This window comes from Ascaphus truei, chromosome 2, assembly GCF_040206685.1.
Source record: "Ascaphus truei isolate aAscTru1 chromosome 2, aAscTru1.hap1, whole genome shotgun sequence".
Lineage (NCBI taxonomy): Eukaryota > Metazoa > Chordata > Amphibia > Anura > Ascaphidae > Ascaphus > Ascaphus truei.
This window is the reverse complement of record NC_134484.1, coordinates 327022787-327047086: the sequence shown is the minus strand read 5'-3', so window position 1 is coordinate 327047086 and position 24300 is coordinate 327022787. Positions and strand designations below refer to the sequence as shown.

The 24300-nt window shown below is 41.1% G+C and overlaps 1 protein-coding gene across 4 annotated transcripts in view; it reads left to right on the top strand.

Annotated features, from left to right (window-relative positions):
• Positions 1-24300, top strand: part of SUGCT (succinyl-CoA:glutarate-CoA transferase) — a 1155962-nt gene that overhangs the window by 887185 nt on the left and 244477 nt on the right. For all 4 annotated transcript variants that reach the window (XR_012799210.1, XR_012799211.1, XM_075586600.1 and 1 more), the window contains exon 13: positions 2837-2900. Coding sequence is in view for 2 of the 4 variants with exons in the window: in XM_075586600.1 (XP_075442715.1) it covers positions 2837-2900 (64 nt within the window). In the remaining 2 variants the exon portion in view is untranslated. The remainder of the gene's footprint in view (positions 1-2836; positions 2901-24300) is intronic.

Sequence of the window (24300 nt, the reverse complement as noted above, 5' to 3'; positions counted from 1 at the left end):
GTCATTATGAGTGAACAGTAGACATTTGGTAATTTACCTAAAGTGATATAACCTGAGATGCACTTAGCAAGTCTTAAATAACACTGCAGCTTCCAATAATTAAATGAACTTTACCACAACTTTCCAGTCACATTATCTCAAACTGTCAAGTTGAGGTCTTGAAGTGCAGTATGTTGAACTGTTTTCATTGCAAATGCTGTGACTCTTGGTAAAGGAGTGATGATATTCATGAGACTGCCCTTTGTTTTTATTACCCTTTGCTTTAATTGTGCAAGTAGAGTCATATCTGTATGAAGTATTTGCTGTTTGGCTGGTGAATATTGCATAGCAGATTTCAAGTTTCCAAATATCATCTGTAAAACTGGCATTGTAAACAAGTATTCCTTTTAGAAGATAAACTTTGTCCTGTACACCCAAGGCTAAAGGATACAGTACCATGGATCAAGCACTGTAACACTTGTGCAGACGTGTCGAAAGGGAAATAGCAAGGGGTTTAAACATTGACAAATTAAAGATACTTTTGTGCTTCTCTACATTCTTCAATCACATTTTTTAGAAGATCAAAGAGAGAAAACTGTAATAGAAAATTGATATACAGTAGTGATGTAGAGAAGTGTAAAAGTTATAGCAAGAAAGGGTAGGCTCTACAATAATAATTTGTCTACTTCTCTCTTTGACTACAACTAAGTGTGGTGAAACCTATCCAAAGCTTCATTTTGCAAAGCCAGTATAACCAACCTCACACTGATGAGTAAACAAAGTTGAAAAAACTGGAACAAGCACTGCAAAGATTCGGGCTGGAGGCGGGTTAAAAATAAGGCAAATTTATTCAGGCATAATGCCTCAAGATACAAACAAACAACAGGCTCCTCTGACGCGTTTCCTGCCAACAGGCACTTTATCAAAGACTTGTCCCCATTTCACACTCACACTGATGAGACCCATTAAGGTCAAAACGTCTGTCTGTGGGTGGGTTTACTGGCTATGCATCTTAACCCAGGCTGTGCTCAAAAGCTGTGAAATGCAGCAAGCATTAGTTTATAGGGAAAATCACGTGTTGACGCCACCATCGTGGCATCACTAAAAGTCCCAACGTACGTTTCATGTTCTCGGTGTACACTTTGTCAGGAAGGTCCTCTTATATTCTTATATGTTCTCCAGATAACAAGCCATTATCTAAATACTTGATATAGAGATTCTGCTAGTCCGATCCGGTTACCAATAATTAATACTAGACCAATACTATTATATATTTGTATAAACTTGCCTGGTTAGTATTATCGGTTTGTCCCTCATTGGGGATTTTAATAATCACTGTAAATATTTAACAATGCGTCGTTGTCCATGATAAAAAAAAAATTTTAAATTTCGTTTTGTCAGTGGTACATATAAGGTGTATTGAATACCTTTTCCTATAGGAATAATGGGATTCCTGATGATTACATCAAATAAAAACCACTACAATATGTACTTTACATATAAAATATAGGGCCCTGATGTGAGAGCTATACTTTACCTAACATATACAGTAGATGACAGGAAGAAACACACTTATTGTATTACTGTATCGACTTGCATAGATACTTCTAACACCAGTGGTATATTACTACTAACAAAAGTCTTACATTGCGATTTCAATATAACATTGTGATCTAATAAATGTCCGCTCGAGCTGTTATCAAATGGTTCCTGTTAATGACAACTCGACATCAGAGAAATACAAAACACTGAACGTGGCAGCACGCAGAGGAAAACCATAATGAGGCTTATTGTCCTATACTGTATTATTAGAGAACACTGTAATACACTGAGCCACAGGCCCATCTTTCAATATGCTATGAAGCTGTAAACCTGTGGTGGAGAACATTTTGGTCCCATTCATTTGAACGCAGCGGATATGTTCTCCATCAGTGAGAAGCAATTGAACATTAACATATTAAATAGTGGTCAGGGAGAGGTCATTATGTAATTAGTACCAATGTAGCGAAGTTATAATCCCTGCGGTTGGGGATTGCCATGGGAAAGGAAATCCCAGCTGCATGGAACACTGATAATAAAGCCTCTGCAGCCGACAGTGACGCAACCTGCAGACGACCACTGGGTCTTCTTCCTCGGAGCCATTGCACATTGATATATTTGCTGCAGGTTTATGAACAATAGATTGGATTCATCTGTTACCAATAAACTGCTTAATATATGATTTATTTTTGGAAGGCATAAATTGACTCCCATAGGTACTAACTGATACTGTAGTTGCAATCATTCATCACTTCTCTATCTGGAAAAACATTTTTCTATTCATATTACTTTCAATAAAACTGGTTAACCTTATACATGGATTCCCAATTGTCTTTAGAAATACATATCTCTTTAGAGATATCTGCTTGTAATTGTAGAATTTGAAATTAAATAATTGCTGAGATTTCTTCCATAGAATATATCATATGAGTGCTGCATGTAGTATAGCATAATAGTTTGTATTCTTGTAGATTGTCCAACAACTTTTCTAAATGGATTGTGTCTATCAAATAATTGATAATGAACAGACTTACTAAGAAAGGTGTTTATGGAAGTCTCCCACATTTAAATCTAATTAATAAAATAGCACCAGATTTATCAAAAGATACATATACTGATGCAGTATGTTTTGCAAACGTCCGGCGATTGCAGTTGGGGGATTTCAATAAATGCTTTTCAATAAATTCTAATTAGATAATGTCTATAATCTACAGTACATTACTGAGTTGGTCCTTTTTATACCTTAATCTATGGATTTTACATTGTTATCTGTTTACTCTTACAGTATATGTTACTGGATGTTTTCTTCTTTTTATAGGTTGCACACAATGGCCTTGTTTTGGAAATGGAACATCCAACAGCAGGGAAGATATTCGTTCCAGGTTGGGTCATTTACATTTTTATTTTGGAAATTGTTTCCTTGTTCCATTGATAGGGCATTGTTACACAAACATACATTTGTTATTTTACTCATACAAACGACTCTACCTTCAACCTTATAAGTAGAAAAAAATGTTTGAGGGGGGTGGGTATTAAATGTCACAGTTGAAGCAGCATTGTTGCCAACAATGTAATTTACACGGACAATCCAACAATGTGCAGCAGGGCTCTTCAGCTAGTTTTTCAAAAGGGCCAGGTCAGAAAGTGGAAGGGCCACAAGCTTATTGTAATGTCATTGTAGATACATTTAAGGACATAAAACATATTATATTTCAACATTTTGCAAGCATGTGCAACATCTGTACCATATATATAGAAATATATATATATATATATATATATATATATATATATATATATATATATATATATATACACAGTATATATATATATATATATATATATATATATATATATATATATATATATATATATATACTGTATATATATATATATACATGACCTTATAGGAGCAATCCACACTACCTTACCTCTATTTTTTTACATTACCAGGAAAAGCCCCCTATTTCCGGAGATACTTACCGATGAAGTTACCGGTATTACTTCCTGGTTTTTAAAGGGATTTAACTGGCCATCTAATAGAAAGCCGCAACCCATGATGTTGCAGCTTCCTATTGGCCGAGATTTGGCAGCTCTCCCGATGGAGATTTATACCCGGGAACTTCACTCCCAAGTATCTCTGGAATCGGGCACGGGTGGGGGGGGGGGCTGAGGTCATTATTACTGTGAATAGTGGCTTGGGACTCAGTGAGACCTCTTGGTTTCCACCTTGTATAAAAAACGAGTAGGAAGAAACTGCTCCTTTAACTTACAAGTTAAAAAAACTGCACTTAACTACTTAAGACAAAAATACCCAATGCTGCATCCAATGTTATAAAATACATAGTTAAACACTTCAATGTTAATAGTCTCATGCATAAGGGTCATTAAGTTAAACCCTTTAGCCAAAGCGTTATACGCCTGCTGCCGCGTCACGGCATGACCAGTTTGCAGGTCCTTACACTACCTTTGAAAATCCTCAGTTACCTCTGCTGGAGGGTGAATGGCCTCAATGGGTCTGTCCTGCACTTAGCTACAATATTTAAGCAAGTAATATCTAATTAGCAGGAATAGAGAATCTAAGGGCCACATCAAGGCTGTGCACGTGCCTGCAGTTGAAGAGCCCTGATGCACAGTAATAAGTATTTTAGAAGGCAATAGCAAAGTACAGGCATACCCCGCATTAACGTATGCAATGGGACCGGAGCATGTATGTAAAGCGAAAATGTACTTAACGTGAAGCACTACCTTTTCCCCACTTATCGATGCATGTACTGTAATCATCATATACGTGCATAACTGATGTAAATAGTGCATTTGTAACAGGCTCCCATAGTCTCCCCTCTTGCGCACAGCTTCGGTACAAGTAGGGAGGTGGTATTGCTATACAGGATGTGCTGACAGGCGCATGCGTGAGCTGCCGCTTGCCTATTGGGCGATATGTCCTTACTCGTGAGTGTAGTTAAAGTGAGTGTCCTTAAACCAGGGTATGCTTGTAAAATATCTGATTAAAGTGAATTAGTGTATATGCTCAAGAAAAATGCTGAAATGTTTTGATTGTCACACATTTAATTTCCACGTGTAGTTTTGTTTTGTGATGTCAAATGAATTAAAGGACCAGCACGCAAATCATGCATCCGTTTCACTAGCCATTTAAATATCTAATGCCTAATAGTAGGAAGTAATTCAGGAATATCAAATCCAAATTTAGCCATACCTACAGTATACATCAATACAGATTGCTTTGTATAATAGTATAATTGCACGGATTACTCTATTACTATCATATTACACATGCTTAAACCAAAAACTGTCAAAGTGTGGTATCATGCTGAAAGTTAGAATTATAGCTCGTACACAATTGTGATATTGCAGCCTAAGCTGTTAGCACTTTCATGTTGATTGGGTATTGGCAGCTGTTTGTAAATTATGTACTTTGCATATAATTATCTACTCCAGGATCATCTTCATAGAGTATCTTATGTAGTATTTAGCTGTCTGTGCACTGGATAATGTCCTGTTTTAAAACAGTGGTGATGCTCTTTCTAATGAGTTTAATCCTGTTAAATACATACATATCAATAACACTTTAGTCATCATTTTGAAGTGTTCCTGCTACTGTACATATATGTTATCAGATATAGAGTAGTGCAAAAGATTAGCCAACGTTTGCGAAAAAAGACTACATTTGCCTTTTTGTGGGGAAGCTTTTCTTATAAATTAGCAAGCTTTGCTTAAATCATTCAACATGCAATACAAGTCAATGGGGCACATGCATCACACCCGTTATGGTGTTAACGCCCATTCAAGTCAATAAAAGTAAATACTGGAACAGGTCCAATAACCCATACCAGCACTTGGTGCATGTGCCGCAATGTGCAAGGTCACCTGGCCCCTTTTAGACTGCTATTATTTACCGCCATTTTCACAAAATGTTGCAATTTTTTTGCAAAATTCTGTTGAGATTTGACAAAAAATATGTCAACTGGAGAAATGTGAATCAGAAAATAGCACTTGCATTATCAAAATAGAGAATTAGAATTAACTATCTTTTTGCTTAAAACGAATATGGAAAATAAGCAGATTTAAGTCCTGGGCAAGCATTGCAGCGAGGCCAGCTGGAGGCATGAGGCAGGAATTCAGGATCTTATGATGAGTACTTTGTCTCACCCATCATCAATCAGGACTGAAGAAAGCTTCTCATGGGAGTTTGCCTCTTCAGTCCTCACTTGCCAAGAACTCTGCCTCTTCTCTACTAAGGAAGACATTTCTGGGTGCTAGAAGGACCTGTTATGTTAATGTTATGTTAATATGATCAATCAATAAATAGTAAACCACAAGATTTATGACACCCCCTCAGAGACCGTCTCTGCAGCTGCACTCTCCTACAGTATGGTGGTATTATCATCAGCCACACCCCCAGACCAAGGAACAGATAGGGCGGAGGATTTGGCATACTACCGTAACCGTTTGCATTTAAGGGGTTAAGGGCCTGAGTTGTTGCAGAGTACCGCGCCGTTTCCCATATTTCTTGCAAAGTAGTCCAGCAGAGATTTAGCCATGCCCATATTTTGGAAGATGTTTATTCTGCCCTCAGGTGCAGGATATTAAGTATAATTCTAACCATGCCCACCTTGTAGAAGATGTTTAGTCTGTCACCTGGGTCAGAAGGACAAAGCAACATCCAAACCCCTCCCCCTGTATCCAGGGAGATGATGAATTAACAGAAGGGTATATATAGAGCTGCAGAAGTTTCTAGGCCCTTGGGTTCCTGGAGGACAAGAGGAGCCTCACTGTATATATTGTCTGTCCTTAAGTGTGTAATTATGTTAGTGAGTATGGTCACCTTTATTATTTTTCAGTTAGGGAAAGGTGGCCCTTACTTAAACAGGGCCACTTATAATGGAGGGTTAGGAATGTTCCACCCTTCCTAAAGAGGATGTGCTAGACACCCATGCTAGGGGATTTCTCGAGAAGGGCCCCAGAGTGTCATACAGGTGGCTTGCCTACAGACCAGCCCAAATAGCACACTACCAAACCAATGTAGGGATTAAGAGGAATCTGCACAGGATGACAGAATGATGGGGTCTTTGATAGAAAGTGCACCCCTGCATAGAGTCCTGGTAGGCTGCTAGCAAAACCTAATGTTCATACAAGGGATTGCCATTTATCCACCAAAAAAGTGTGAACAAGGTGACAAGCCATTTGCCTACCTGGGATACTGCCTGAGGACCCATGGATGAAGAGCGTTTCATAACCAAGTTATAGAATAAAGAAAATTGTTTGTCTAAATAAAGTTCCTGGTGCCCTGGCCGGATCCCAACACCCTGAGAAAGATAACCCAACCACACTGAGCATTTATGCCTAAATGACACTATCTCAGCATAACACTCCTTTGATGATAAAATAAAATAACATAAATGGAGATAAAAGATCGAAATAAAAAGTGATAGTTAAATTAGGTGTAAAAATTTTAATAAAAAAGGAATAATACAATAATTGGATTAAAAATTGGAATGATGATGTCGTGAAAATACAAATGGAATAAGATGGGTAGAAAGGTGATAAAATGTAAAAAAGTGGTTAAAAGTGGTAAGAAATTGATTTCTGCAAACTGCATATGGAGCCAAAGTCTCTGGAGATAAATGCCCTGGACAATGCTGTTCAAACTGTGGACATGTTGAAGAAATTATGGGCAGATGGTAATAGAAAGCTCAAAGAGAAACTGAAGGATCATGCTGCCCAGGAGAGGCGCACAGGAGAGGGACCTTCACTGGAACTGAAGCTCTCACCATATGAGATAAGATTGATGGAGATGATCTCACCTTCACCGGTAGTCAGCCTTCCTGGACTGGTGGACACAGAGGATCTTGCAGAGGAGCAACATGGTAAGTAAAAACAGACTACTGTACATATATTATACAGTGTATATCAATCTAATGTATAGTAACATTATAGAAAACCCTGTAGATTAGACACACATAAGATAACTGTATTATTTGCACTGCATTCAAACATACATGTGTAGAGTTGTTCTCACAATTACCTATATGTGACATGCTTAGATGTATGGCCTGATAATCTTCACATATACTACAGGTCATGCCTTGCACAATATAGTAATTTTACAATAATTATAAAGTAAAATCCCATTGCTATTTTATTCCCATATTACTTTTATCAAATCACTTTTATAACACATTAATAAACTGTATTATTTTATTTTACAGTGTGTTAAATAATTAATATAACAGCATATTATTAATCTTATTAAAGGGATATTAACATGTACAGAAATTGATGTTTGTTCAAACAAACGCAATACAAATGTGGTTATTTGTAACCAAATACTGTAGTACTTTATTTGAGCATATTATGTACCTTTTTTGAAGGACCATTATGCAGACACCCTACCTGCACAGATGAAAAGCTCCGTGGATGTCACAGGTGAGGAAGAGCTTCAAGAGGAAGACACAGTGACCTTAAACCTCACTCTAATGACGCCCAAGGAGTATGCAGCTCCAGCTCCTTTACCTGCTGCTCTGGTTCCAGCCCCTTCACACCTGCTCACATCCCAGCACCTTTACCTGCTCTGGTTTGAGCACCTTCACCTGCTCTGCGAGCTGACCGCTTATTAGAGCATGATGATCAGACCATTCAGCAGAATCACCATCAGTTTTTATCGTATGCATTGTTCTGCATATCGGCAGATGATTATGCATCTGGTTAACATGTCCTGAATTTCTAGCAGCCATTACAGAGTGGTAACATAGCACCAATGTGACAAATAGTTTGACCCTATTTACTGGTGCGGTACAGTAAATGGTCTAAACTGCGCAGTGCAGCAAGTTCCTGAGAGCTTGTGTGCACATTATATTGTGACCTTGCCTGTTGCATCCAGCCAATCGTTGTTACAGGGGTTTCGCTTCTGATGTCAACTCCTATTGTTCCTCCTCCACCACCTCCTTCAGCTACTTCCCCTAGTCCACCTCATTAACAAGTGGCCCAAGCTCCATAAAAGCAGTGGAAGACCACGTTGAAAGTGGCCTAGTGAGCCTGTTCCTTCCTCTGCCAAGAAGAGGAATAAGAGATATTTAGTTTAGTTTTTTTTTACATTTTGGCAGGAAAAGTCAATGTGACGATTGTTTTTTTCTGATTTTCTCCCACAGTGATTGAATTGTGCATGTGAATAAATGTTTTTTTTTTCTATTTCTGTCTCTTTGTAATTATTGTTACAAAAAAGTTGGAATCTTATTGTGCACACATGCTTTAGTAAGGCAATCATATATACCATATCATGGTAAGTGACAAACATTCACTTTAATCACTCAAAAACATTATACAATGTATTATATTAACTAAATGACACTTTATCTGATTCATTCCTTTATGTGTATCTGACTTTTATATTATTCATAATATATATCTTTGTATGACACTTCTAACCATTTCAATGGGAGCGTTAAGTGCAATAGCCAAACAAATTATCAGGGTACCACATTATACCTGTCTTTGTCATTATACAGTAGGCAATTCCCAGAAATAATGTTATGATAATCATGATCTGGCTGTGATTAACAGCTACTTTTGGTGTGACCTATTTATTGTAACGTTATTTCCCTGCACTAATATTAACAGAGGTTTGTGGATCTGTGGGGTTAGGCTCATTAGCATCTGATTTGCATATGTGTAAACTTTATGTCCGCCAAAAGTAATCTGTAGCGCTGTTTCCCCCACCCTATGGGAAATGTGGTGGCTACTGGGTGTGTGATGCTTTACCTGTGGCTTCTGGGAGCCCAGTGTGTACCTGATCTGTCTGGTGACAGCGCCTCTACCTTTGAGGGATCCTGACAGCGCCGGATAACACTCACAGGACCCAATGCAATATGATCACACACTTGTATTTAATAACAGTTTACTGAACACAGGTACAACTAGATATATCATAAACCCACTTACAGTATAGGCATCGCACGGCCGTAGCCTCACCGTGCCCTCCAACCATAGTGTCCACCCCTGATGGAATTTCCCCATAGTATTGAGGGGCCCCTGGGCTCCCAACCTTCCTGGTGTCCACAAGAGCCAACCCACCCAATGTGTGAGACAGCGCTGCCCACAGTAACTGAAAGTGTTATAGTTGGTGCAGATTGTGAGGTACCTGCCTAGGTGCTCCAGAACCCAGTATGGCCGAAAAGCAAAAGGGATCCACTTATCCAGTGACGCAATGTTACCGAAGCCTCTGGCTCTGCGTGGGGTGAACTCATGTAGGAGGGTTCCACCTTAGATAGTCTATGATAGTGCGGTGGTGGTCCTGCCCCAGACCACAGTCTTCAAATCGCTGTGCGGTGTTTTCAAATGGCACTATACCCTAAAAGTATACAGCTACAGGGGAAATGTCCCTAGCTAGGGGTTTCCCTGTAGCAGCCACAATCTGATTAGGTGAGTGGGGCCTATCTTGGACCTAAAGGGTTAATCTGGCCCAGTCTGGATGCCACTGACACCCAGACCCTACCTTCCCTTTCTCTGTCCTGGCTCCAAATTCCAGAATTTTAACTGCCATGCATCTTTCAGCCCTATTGGCTGAGCCGCGCTGTGTGATCATTCCCTACAGCAGTCTGGGGAGTGTAATTCCCCTGCTGTGCTATACTCCTAATGGTCGCAACTTGCGCTTGCTACAACACATCCCCCCGTGCTCTCCCCGGCTGTCTATGGGAAGGTAAGGGGACAAACGGGACCAGGGGAACCCAGGCTATACATCTATATGCTATTTTACTAGTTAACTTGAGGTATCGGTACACTAATCTCTATTGTGCAGTGTTTCTCAACCAGGAACAAGTTGGGTTCCGCCTAGCCGCCCACACTCACTGTGCGGCCCGCGGTGGCTTTCCTGGCTCTCCCCTTGGCTCTCCCACTCCTCCCAGCTCTCCGCAGCTCTCCCCTTCCTCCCCCCCCCAGGACTGCAGGAGCACGCTCTAGCAGCTCGGCACTTCCGGTGTCTGCTGCTAGCTAGAGCGAGTGCATGCATACAGTCCTACATGCTCTGTAGTTTAGCTGCCACCGCATCCTGCCCACCGCCGCTTCCCGCTGCCACATGAGACTACCCCCGCCTCCTGCCCACTGCCGCCTGAGGTAGGCATATGGGGGGGGGGATGTGAGATACAGTGAGGGGGAGTAATGTGAGAAGCAGGGGGGGAGATGTGAGATGCAGGGGGTGATGTGAGATGCAGGGGGTGGGTATATGAGGGTGATGTGAGATGCAGGGGGTGGGTATATGATGATGATGAAGGGTGCTTGGGTAGATATATGAGAATGATGATGAGGCGTGGTGGGGGAGATAAGATTATGATGATTTTACCCGTGCGGGTCGATTTAAAAAAAATATGTATTTGGGGTGGGGTTCTTTTAAACATGTATTGGGGAGTTGAGGGTCTTTTTAATATGTATTGGGGGTGGGGGCCTTTTAAAAATGTATTGGGGCAGTGGGGGTCTTTTTTAAATGTATTGGGGCGGCAGGGGTCTTTTTAAAATGTATTGGGGCAGTGGGGGTCTTTTTAAATGTATTAGGGTGCGGGGGCATTTTTAATATGTATTGGCGGGGGCATTTTCAATATGTATTGGCGGGGGCGGGTATTTCTATTATGTATTTCAGGTGGGGTTTTTTTGGTATGTATTTCGTGGGGGGATTGAGTGAGAGTGGGGTGATTGATGGAAGGTAGGGGTGAGTGAGAGGAGAGAGGGGGGGAGTGAGTGAGGAAAAGAGGGAGTAAGAGTGAGACGCAGGGGAGATAAATACATGTGAGGCGGGAGGAGGGGAGAGTGAGTGAGATGGAGGGGAGAGAAATACATGGGTAGAGGTTGGGAAATAGAGGGGGCTCGTTAGGTGTGAAATTAACCAAAAATGTGTCAGCCAATTAGGGGTTCCCTGAGATTTTTCAAAAAACTTCAAGGGTTCCTCCAAACAAAAAAGTTTGGGAATCACTGCTATAGTGGATAGGACAGGTTTACATTTTTATTCAATGTGCTCAGATTGTTTTTTTAAAAAGCTTATTATAAGAAACTCACTTCATTGTGATAAAGAGCATTCCCATGATTCACATTGGTCTCCATGAAAATCAAATTATTAAACCATGTTAAAAAAAAACAACAACTCTGTGTACAATGGATTTTACGTGTAAAACAAATTAATTACATATGTAGAAAACTGCATATTGAAAATCTAGAGGCGTTAGGATAGACCAGCGGTGCGCCAACTGGGTGGCGCGGGTGGTTGCAGAGGTCCCGTGCCCTTCACCAAAGCATTTAAATGAAATGCCGGGGGACCGCGCCAGGCCTCTGCAACCTCTACTTACCGAGGTTCAGCCGTCTTCAGGACGCGTGACCTTGATGCCGCAGGTCACGTAATGTGACGTCATATGACCCCGACACCGCGCGAGGTAAGGGAGGGGACGCAGGAACGGAGGGAGCAAGGCAGGGGGGGCGCAGCAAAATAAGTTTGCGCGCCCCTGGGATAGATGTTAGGAGCAGGGCCAGTTTTAGAATTTTCCTGCTCATAGGCACTTACCTTTTGCCGCCCTGGCCTTCTCCTCTTGCAGTGTCCCGTCGTCACATGGCAATGCATTTCCAAGACAACGGGATGCCACATGATGTCACGTTGTCATAGCAACATGTCACCATGTGACATCACGGCATTATTTGACACTGGAGGAGGAGGTAAGAGACCTTTACAGAGGCCTCATACTCTCCCACGACAATCAGCTTATTTGTTGTGGGTAAGAGAGAGGGGCCTCTGCAACCCCAGAACTGGTGCCTCCGAAATTTGCCACTGCTCGCCTGGGCCTAGTGGGCCTATGCCTAAAAATGGGACTATGCCTAAATATGGGCCTGATTAGTAGTATCGTTACGATAACGGAGCTCTGTGGATGTGGACCTAAGATCGCTGCAGCAGGAAGTCCTCTCTCATTCACGTACAGCACAAGTGTATTTGTATTGTATGTTGCCAGTGACCATAAAGTACAGATGCAGCCACGGGTATCCGAACACTTGCCTGTGAAAATCTGGGGCAATCTCCCAGTAATGCTGCAACATTTCTGTGACATTTCAGATACTCGTGGCTGCATCTGTATATTGGGATCTTTTACTGACCCTGAAAAAAAATCAATATATGCATTAGAGCGACAACTCCTGTGTAAAATACAAGACATACTGTTGAACCCTGTGAGTGATTAGGCCATTTTGTAACAATTTAATAAAGCAAGCCACAAATATTAGTACAGTATCTGCAGAACAAATCTAGTAATTAAGATAAATAACAAGGCGACTAGAGATGTTTAAAAGGAAGCAAAAATGTGTTGAATGTTTGCCAGTTATGCAAAATGTTTAAAAATGTAGAACAAATGGGCACAATTTTGAAACCTTTTTTCATTAACGAAAAAAATTGCATATGAAAAACTCGCAAAATCCACGAAACTATTTCAGAACTAAAATAGGACCAGTTTGCACATCTGTGCAATACACCTTACTTTGACTAAAGACTAAAGCGTACCTCGCAACCAGATGGGGGCAGCTACTTATTGTAAAATATGTTTCCTTTCTGTAACACGGATCAACCATGACAAAAAAATAATATGATTTTAGGCTTAAAATAATGCACTAATTATTCATATATATCAATGTTTGCACACATACAGTATACACTCTCATACACATTTGTAGACACAGAAACACATCTGGAACTTATTGGCAGTCTGGGATTTGGCTATCAAGTTTTTATGCAGGTAGAAAAGCTTTTTGGTTCCAACGGGAACGTGCAATTATGCTACATACATTACTTAATCTATCTTTAAGAAAGCATATACTCCTTATGGGACAAGTGCAAAGTGCAAGATGAGGAAGTTGAAAGAAATGTCCAAGGATATGTCAGGAAAAACTACAAATTAAACTACACTGTACAGGTAAGATGTCCTATAAATTCTCAATTACATTTAACAATGAGAAACCATAAATACCACCAAAGAATTGGATTTAGAGTCCAAGTTGGAACAGTTGATTTGCAACTGTTAAACATCATCTCATCGCAGGAAATCGGAAGCTACGTTGTAAAACTCTTTAGGATATAGTGATATACCATTCATTTTTGGGTTGGAAAATGTGCTAAATAATGTATATGTGAAGTATTTTATTTATATGGCTCTTAAAAGAGATAATTGTGGATTGTGTAACCAATTGTAACTAGAATAGGTAACTCCCGTTTTGTATTCCACAAATACTGTAGATCAAGGGATCTAGTATGTGTCAAGGCAACTTTTGAACGGTTGCAGTTTAATAGAATAATTACATGAAGTGGCAGCACACAGAATCAGACTTCAACTGAGTTATTTATTAGGGAAAAAGCACAGAGAGATAGTCAAAGCAGGCTTTTATAATGACTTGTAGACAGAACAGAGTTTCAGCATATACAGGTATGTATGTATGTCTTTATTTATATAGCGCCATTACACACACACACACACACATATATATATATATATATATATATATATATATATATATATATATATATATATATATATATATATTTACATTACCTTAACCTACTAGCGAGTTTTAGTGTTAAAAGTTGCTCTATGCCCTCCTAATTTCCTACTAGTTGTTTGGCCGGCTAAGGGCAACATTAAGGCCCTTTACTGTCCAGTTGCAGAGCCATAATGCACTGTATCTGCATGTAATTGCAATATTTCTTTTCTCTTTTCATTATGCTGGTGTAAAACAGTATGGCTACTAGAAGTATTTTTTGCATTGGCAAAAACATGGTGATGCAATTCGTCAAAAAACACTTTTCTTTGAACTGAAACACAGACCCCTAATTTCTCAGGATCGCTCTAATATAATGCAAAGATGATATTCATTTTGAGCCACATTTGCTAGGTGTAGCTATGCCAAAAGACACCTACAGTATGGCCCAGTCAAGTGCATTGGGCCATAAGCTGTCTTTATCTAATGACACATCCATACCACGTACATAGCAATTTAATTCTGCTCTGAAAATCTAGAATGTAGGCCAGCTTCAACGTAGCGGATGATTTTGTCGCAGATTCAACAATTTGTTCGTGCAGATACCATTTTTTTAAAAATAAATACCATTTATATATGTGCGTCATGCGCATCCCATTTAGTTGGTACAATATACTTGGCTAAAAATCAATATTGCCGCTTATGAAGCACCATAGGTAATAAAAGGTTAATACTTAGGCACACAGATAAGTGCAATAAAATGTGTGATTTCCGCACTTCAATTTTTCACCAAAAAATGAATTTGCGACGCTTAGAACATAGGCTCAACAGTCTCATTACAATAGAGATTAGGTCATGAAAGCGTGGAAACATTGAAAAAAGAAACAGTGATAGATTATTTAAAAATACTTATACAGCAGAGCCCCGGGCATGCGGCGGGTTCCGTTCTTTGGGCCCGCCGCAAAGCAAAAATCGCCGGAAAGCGGAACCAGCAATTTTCGGAATGTGTGCATGCACAAACCGGCAATTCCCCCACTCATTAACCGCCCGTTCTGCGCATGCGTGACCCCTGACTTCCCCGTTCTGCACATGCGCAGACATGGCAGCCGCCTTCTCCGTACCGCTGTATCAGCGGATCGCCGAGAAGCGGGGCCTTCCTGTACTTCTTGAATTTTGAAATGTGTCAATCAATACTGTATATTAAAAACCAATGAACATGCCACTGTCATTACTTTACTTTGATTTTAGGAGTAGAGATACTATGTGAAACATTCACAGACATTTGTGCTTGTGGCAAATATTGAATGTTCACGGCTGGAGAAAAAATTGTGAAACATTATACATTTCTCATATGCAAAACACAGATATCCTACTCAGAGAACAAGTACAGAGTACATTAAGTACATTATTCAGTTGAGAAATCTGAGAATTACTGTGCACGTTCCTTTGCCACGAAAACAACCACATTTCAACAAACTTTTCAGGGTCATGCAAGTTTCTTAAAAGGAACATTCACAAGGTCAATGGGACATATGCACTCAATTCGCAACCTAGGAAGGATTCATTTTTAAAAAATTGATTTAGGTTTTGTATTATTTTTGAAGTGGTGATCCAGTTTATTTTATTTGGGCTATGAACAATACTTTAGTATATGAAAAAATAAAAGTGTTACTATTTGTTTTTGTCTGTAGTAGTAGTAATAATAATAATAATTAAAACAAAATCATGTAATATTTGGGAATCCAGTCCTTGTTACACTCTTGTCCTAGTTTGTTCGGGGTCTTAGTAGTACTGCATTTCTCTAGCAATAGACACCTGAGCATTCAAGTCTGGATTATTATTATTATTATCATTTATTTGTAAAGTGCCAACATGTTCCACTGGGCGGTGCAATGCGGGTAGAGTTATGTATATTACATCAGCGGTGCGCAAACTGGGAGACGCGCCCCCCAGAGGGGGCGGGAGATTTTTCTAGGGGGCGCAGGCTGTTGCAGAGGTCCCGCACTGTTCTCCCAGGCATTTCATTTAATGCTTGGGGATTGCGTGAGGCCTCTGCAACAGGAAAAACTTACCGTAATTCAGACACTGTGACGCGTCTCCATGGCAACGCAGTGTCAAATGATGCCGCGGGGTGATGTGATGTGACGTCACCGGCGTCAAATGATACTGTTGGTCCCATGACCTGACGTCACGTGACCCCGTAGCATCATTTGACGTGACTGGAAGGTAGGAGGGGGGGGGGGCGCAACTTTGGCACAGGCCAGACAGGGGGGCACAGCAGGAAAAGTTTGCGCTCCCCTGTATTACATAAAGAGAATTGCATGCCAAATAACGACGAACAAGAGCAAACAGATACAAGAGGTAATGAGGGCCCTGCTCATCAGAGTTACAATCTAGAGGGAATAAGGGACAACGTTGAAACAAAAGGTAATGTGGCTGCTCGTTGTGATGGAGTATGGCCCAGCTGCACAGCTGCTCCCAAAAGGTTTGGGGGTGAAGATGTTAGGGGTCATTAGCGTGGAGTTTGATCTAGCCGCACAGTTGGTCCCAATAGGGTTTGAGGGGGTGGGGGAGCATTTTGGATGGATTGAAGTTGGGACAGGTGGACAAGAAGAATGCCAGCTAGTGGGAGGTTGCAGTAGTCAAGGCGGGATATGAGTGAGTGAAATAGAATTTTAGTTGCGTCATTTGTGAGAAAAGGGCATATCCTTGCGATATTTCAGATTAATATATCAGCACAATGTGGAGATAGGATAGATTGCCACGAAAGAAGACTATTTTGTTTATTCAACAAGACCTGGTGCTGAATAAAGTCCATCGCTGCGCTCAGTCCATTTCGGATTCACTAAGCTCTGAAGCAAAGTATCGCACTTAAATTCAAGTTACGAGCAGTAACATCTATTCAAGTAAATGTCAGTTAACGCCGGATCGGGGTACGATACCCCCACATTGTGGTTTGCTGAATATGACCCTATGTTCACAGTTCAATATGTTAGAAGTTGTCTTCCACTTGTTCAGGAACATTGTTGCTATGTTCATTTCAAATTAAATTGAATCTTCCTGAGCAAGGGGAAAATAGTTTCACAGCATACTAAAGAGGAGGCAAGGGTTGTTATATTTTAGGACATTATTTGTATGTTATTATTATTATCCTTTATTTGTAAAGCGCCAACATATTCCGCAGCGCGGTACAGAGGGGGGTACCGAGTGATAGAAATTACATAAACAGAATGACATACAAGTGAGGACAGCCAAGCGCAAACAGATACAGATACAGGGCCTTGCTCCTAGGAGCTTACAATCTAGAGGGTAACTTAAAGTAACATGATTTTGTAGGATCTGCAAACAGCATGGTACATTTACAGGTCTGGGAAAAAAACATCAACATTTGGCTACGAGGAAGATAATTCCCCACTTCCTTCTAGCACGTGTATTCAGAGGTTTAGAAAAGGTGACCTAGCACTTTTTATTTGTTGTGATTCCAGAGTACTGCTCAGGATGTTTGCTGTTAATTAGTTTGATAGAGATCTCCTGCAGTGATTGCTTTTCACATACTGTAAAGTAAACACTGGCCTAGATTCCTATCACACAATTAAACACTGTACTAATTGAGGTAGATTACTTAGGTTGTCGGCCACTTATGTAGTTATCGTAACAACAGTCAATCAAATACCTTATCAGATGAATACTTGAGAAAGAAAAACAATTGATTTTATCTAGTGCCATTAAAATACTGTTCAATTTCCCCAAGTATTTGACTGGAAATAATTATGAGTGTCAGTAAAATAGTGTGCCAAAGGAGAACATATTCTAAAGTCCAGCTCACAGTTTGAAGAAGGAATTTGCCAGACCAGTATAAAATGCTGTGAAGCTGATTTCCCATGCTAGAGATGATTTTAGTCATTTGCTGTAAAAATAACGATGCTAATAAAGTTTCTTACATTTGAATAGGCCATAAATTGTCGTATGGCAGAAGACTGCTGAGTAAATGTCGCGCTATAGTGTATGTGTCAATGGTACTGTAAATGGGGTGCTTTCAGGGCCGGTTTGAAGTTTGCCTGGCTCGGTGCAGGAACGTTACGTTGTCGGGGCAATGTGACACCATTTGACATCGCAATGCCATGGCAATGGGATGCTGCAGTAGGAGATGCCACTGGATAAGGGAAGAGACCTTTAAAGTGGCCCTGCACTCTCCCCCGGCAATCCGTTTAATTGTTTTGGGGAAGAGTGTGGGGCCTCTGTAACCACGGGGCTATGTGCAGTGGCAACGATGGTACTGCCATCAAACCGGCCCTGCTTTAGAATTTTTTTTGTAGTGGTTCAAAAGGAACAACAAACTGACTAACTAATTACACTCTCTATCAGCGCTAGATCCAACTAACAATGATGTGAATAGTGATAATATACACAAAAACCAAATAAGTGTGAATGCAAAAATCAGCTGCCAAGGGGACAACAAACAATAGACGGTTCCAAATCTACTAAACAAAATACATATACAAAAGCAGTATCCCCGGCGCTAGTGAGTTAATGTCCACAATACCATAATCCAATGACAGTCCTTAGTTGAAAAACAGTCCTGGCAGAAGGGTGGATTCACCAACAAAGTTCTAGATGGATTAAGAAGTAGGTAGTTTCTGTAATCAACCAAAAACAGAGACACACCAATTGTGCAGTATGATTAACAACAAAACCCTAACTAAAACGGGAAAACACCCAACTTACAAGATCAATTCTTGTTGGTTCAGGGGAGAGAATCTGTATTAGGCCACGTCTTCACTTCGATATCCACGGACCCCACGTGGTTGAACGGGATGATTCTCCTTGTAATGGATGGTGCCCTCACGGACACAGCATGGACCGCAACAGCCGATAAACAAGGAAAATAAAACACAACCTAGTGTAATACGCAACTCCACTTTAATGAACTTTAAAAGAACACACTACCCACACTTACAATATGTATGGGGAAGTGGTGCAACTCACGAATGCCATCCGCAACCTGCTTCCGACCAGACAGGAACGGAGACCCACACAGTCACACGCGACTCGCCGATTGATAATGTCAGCGGCGCGGGTCACTTCTCCAGCGTCAGATGGGATCAGCAGTTGGTCGGCACGCACGCACAATACTAAGCTCCTCCTCCCTACGCGTTTCGTGACCATGTGTCACTTCCTCAGGGGAGGGTGGAGCTTAGTGGATAAGATACTTATATACCAGTGAAATACATAGACTTGCCCACAAATGGGCGGGTACATTAATGATTGACAGGGTGCTATAGGAACAAAAAACAGCAAATAATGTAACAGAACGCTGCTGGGGTCATAAGTGCCCTAAACTGCATACCTGTCACTAAAAAACAATAAAATAATACAATAATGGTATTAACCCACTGTAAAATAATAAAATATATAAAATCAAAAATTATGAAAAATACACATTCCGAAATTTAGAGGATCTTTCAAGAATTTTTAAGGATCTGTCAAAAAAGCTGCCAGATCGAACTCTATATTAAGGCCGAGGGGAGACAGGGTTTTAAGCACGTATATCCAATAACTCTCACGTTTTGATACCATGCCAAGCCTGTCTCCCCCACGCCAATTTGACTTCGGGTTATCAATGCCCATGCAGGTTAGGCCCTCTGTGTTCTGATTGTGTTTTAATCTGAAATGATTAGAGACACTATGGGTCTCAAGACCCCTTTTGATATTATATATATGCTCGGCAAATCGGCGTTTAAGGGGTCTCCCAGTTCGGCCTACATACTGCAACCCACATGGGCATTGAAGTAAATACACACAGAAATCGGTCTTAAAGTTAATGAATGTCTCTATGTCGTAGCTGATCCCAGTTACATTTGATTTGAAAGATTTACTTTTAACACTGTATTTACATCCAACACACTTAGAACATTTGTAATATCCTTTTAGGTCATTAAGCCAGGTAACATGGCGGTCTCGAAGACTGTCAAGAGGACAACTAGGGGACAACTGGGACTTTAAATTCTTGGCCCGTCTATACACTATTTTAGGCTTATCAGGAAGGCAGTTTTTGAGAATTGGGATACTCCAATGTCTTTTAAAGACCTGGGATATGACAGGAGCCAGACCACTGTACTGAGTTATAAACATGGGAAATTGATCACGTTCTTTGAATTTAGATCTTTTTAAATCCTTACAGACAATGGTATTCCTGTCTATTCTATCTACCTCAGAGATAGCAAGATCTACATCGCGCCTTTTATATTCTCGTTCCAAGAATCTGTCCCTAAGGTCATTGACCTGTTGCTTCTACACTATATCACTGGAACAGTTCCACTTGATTCGCAGAGCTTGGCCCTTGGGGATATTTTGAAGCCACTTAGGGTGGTGGTGGCTGGACGCCAATAAATAAGTATTTGCGTCCACTTCTTTATGGTAAGTTTTGGTCTTGATGGTGTTGTTTTCTATATAGAGGGAAAGGTCAAGGAAGTTAATATTTGATCTATTTTGACTGAAAGTGAACCTCAAGTTCAGATCATTGTTATTGAGATATTCCTTAAAAGATTCAAGTTCATCAAATGACCCCCTCCAGACACATAGCACATCGTCAATATATCTTTTTCCAGAGCACCAGGTTTGCACCAAATGGGTTGGAGGTCCATATGTTATCCTCCTCCCATATGGACATGAACAAATTAGCATAACTTGGTGCAAACCTGGTGCCCATTGCGGTGCCACATGTCTGGAGGTAAAAGTCACGATCATGGCAGAAATAGTTATGGGTTAGGATGAACCTAATTCCATCTAAAATGAACAGCCTCAGTTTCTCATCAACAGAAATATCCCTTTCCAGGACCCTCTTAATGGCATCAAGTCCCATCTCATGATCTATCACTGTATATAGGGAGACTACGTCACACGTAACCCAACAGCATTCATCAGTCCACACTTGTTCTTGCAGCGTGGTTAATACGTGCAACGTATCTCTTAAATAAGAGGGGACCTGTATGACATATTTCTGGAGGAGAAAGTCCAAGAATTGGGAGAGATTCGAGGTGAGGGAACGTATCCCAGATATTATGGGTCTGCCGGGGGGCTTGGTGAGATTTTTATGGATTTTCGGGATGAAATAGAACACTGGAATCCTGGGTTGTTCTATAGTCAGGAATTCCAGTTCTCGTATGGTAATAATTTCATCCTGAAATCCTTGATCCAAATGAACCACCAGTTCCTCTTTGAAGAGATTTGTTGGATTGTCCTCCAATTTGAGATACGTGGTGTTATCATTTAAAATTCTCAGTGACTCCTCTTTGTAATGAGAGAAATTCATCACAACCACCCCTCCCCCTTTGTCCGCCGCCTTAATAACGATTTTTTTATTTAGTTCAAGGGACTTAACTGCTTCTTTCTCTTCGCTGCTGAGATTTTGCTTGGGGCATTTGAAATTCAAGCTGGCAGTTTCCAGATCAGAAATCACCATCTCTGCAAACGTATCAATATAGTTTCCTTTAATTGCTCTAGGATAGAATATTGAAGGTTTTTTGAAGGGTGTGAGTGGAGACTTTATCATTGGGTTATTAAGACTCGGTGAAATGACTGATCTGCTCACAGCATCCTTCATAAAATACTTCTTTAGTGTGATTTTCCTTAGGAACCTATGTACGTCTACAAATGTGTTGAACATATTTGGTCCATTAACAGGGGCAAAATTTAAACCTCTGGAAAGGACATCAAGTTCTACTTTTTGAAGGTGAGTGTCACTGATGTTAAATACATTACTTTTTACTAGTCCCTTCCTCTGTCTGATCTTTTTTTTTCTCTTTCTCTTCCTTGACCCTCCTCTCTTTCCTCTGACTCTTCCGTTCTTGACTTTTCCTTTCTATTCTTACTGGATCTTGCCTCCCTAGTTGACTTCTGGGGCCTCTCCATCGTTCTTGGAATGGTGCTCGGCCCTGGCGTCTAAAAAAGAATGTTGTCTATAGTTAGTCGCATTTTGACCAACATAAGGTCTGTCAACCGGGGATCTGTCTCGATAGTGGTGGTCAGTGAAGTGATGATCAATGAAATGACCTCTATTATCACCAAAATTAGTTTTTTCTTGATGACTGAATTTCTTTTTATTCCTATTCGAGTGAGGAGTTGGATTAATATTGGGTTTTTCTTTTGGGGGTTTCCCTCCTTTAACATCCTTAACAATAATATCATATTTCTCACTTTTAGTGGAATCAATTCTCTCTCTAGAATTATTTTCAACTGGGACTGCCTCATGTCCACTAATCTCCACTTCACTAATTGTAATTATTTTTTCAGTTTTCCAATTTCTCTGTTTATTTTCATCATAATCGCGTTTATCTCTAGCAATTTTTTTAAGTTTTGTAATCTTGACTTCCTTCTCTGTTTTATCCAATCTTGAAATTACCTTTTCCTCCAATAATTTGTACTCAGGCAACTCCATGAATGGTTCTAGCTGTTCCTTAATTAGATTCATTTCCTTATCAAGAGTCTCTAAAGTACTGGCTCTATGTTTAATGAGTAATTGGATAAGGTCTACCGAACAGGTGTCTAATATAAAATTCCACTCCTTTAAAAACTTCTCATCCTCCTGATCTGAGGTGGGGGGCTTCAGAACCCTGAGCCCTCTAGGTATTCTTTTATGCTCAAGATATTGCTTGAGTGTGTATGTTTCCCAGATTTGTCTCATTTATTGTGTCAGGAGTTTCTCTAACTTTGAAAATTCCCCACTTCCCCATACATATTGTAAGTGTGGGTAGTGTGTTATTTTAAAGTTTATTAAAGTGTAGTTGCGTATTACACTAGGTTGTGTTTTATTTTCCTTGTTTATCGGCTGTTGCGGTCCATGCTGTGTCCGTGAGGGCACCATCCATTACAAGGAGTTGTTGTTAATCATACTGCGCAATTGTTGTGTCTCTGTTTTTGGTTGATTACAGAAACTACCTACTACTTAATCCATCTAGAACTTTGTTGGTGAATCCACCCTTCTGCCAGAACTATTTTTCAACTAAGGACTGTCATTGGATTATGGTATTGTGGACATTAACTCACTAGCGCCGGGGATAGTGGTTCAAAATGAATTGAACATTTCTGCCTTGGGACAGGGATGTCACACTTGCCTCTGATCCGCGCGGAGACCGACTCAGGGAAGCACCACGGGGCAGAGTCATGCGCCCACGCACTGCCAGGGCAGTGCAGGCGCAGCAGCGTGATGGCGGAGCTCCGCGAGACGCATCGCGCACGCGCACGGGTTGCTCGGCAACCAGGAAGCAGGAGAACGTGAGGGAGCTGCTGGAGCCTCCCACAGGCGGAGACTTGCTGAGTAAACCGCATGACGTCATCACGTCGCGACGCGCATCGCGCACACGCGCGGGTTGCCCGGCAACCAGACCTAGCATCAGGAAAGCCTAATTGCAAGCTGTTTTTGATCAGTGTCTCTCTGACACCATTGGTGGACCAGTACACACCCCTGCAAGGTAATTGGACCCTTCCCACATATATACCTGCTTCTGCCTGTCCTTGATTGCTGAGCATAAACTCCTGTTTATGCATTGTGCTGACCGCTGCTGTCTAGTTTTGTCTTGAACTTTGTCTGACCTGTTTGACCCTGCCTGTTACTTGGATTTCTACACTCTCCAGCACTTTGACCCCGGCTTCGTTACTCGACTACTCTACCTTCTATTACCCAGGACCTTGGCTACGAAACTCTACCTACCCGGACTCTCCAACCCTGGAACACGGCAAGTACCCTGACTACCCTGACCTCTCCAACCCTACGACGCGGTACGACTAGGACTACGCATTCCGGACAGGACTGCGTGGTTGTGGGTCGGTGCCTATCAATCCCCACCTCAGCCCCGCGGTCTTCCGTCCTGTTTGTGGTGAGCGCAGCGTGACAATATGCTCAGCCCAACAAACATGGACGCCGCTGAGGTGGCCCGACGCTTAGACACCCACGAGGAATGCTTCCGGCAACTTACCGGCTCATTTACACTAAAAGAACAACTAGTTTCCCAACTTAAACAAGACGTGGATACCCTGACTGAACAAGTTAGACGTCTAACAGTATCTACCACCAACCCCGTGCCATTCGCAGCCACTCCTGCACTTATCACACCTACCTCTGAACCACGACTACCTGCGCCCAACCGTTATGCAGGGGATCCCAGCGGTTGTCGGGGGTTTCTGAACCAGTGTTTCATACAGTTTGAACTAATGCCCTCTCGCTTTCCGGTTTCTCGTACTAAGGTCGCATACATAATCTCCCTGCTGACTGAC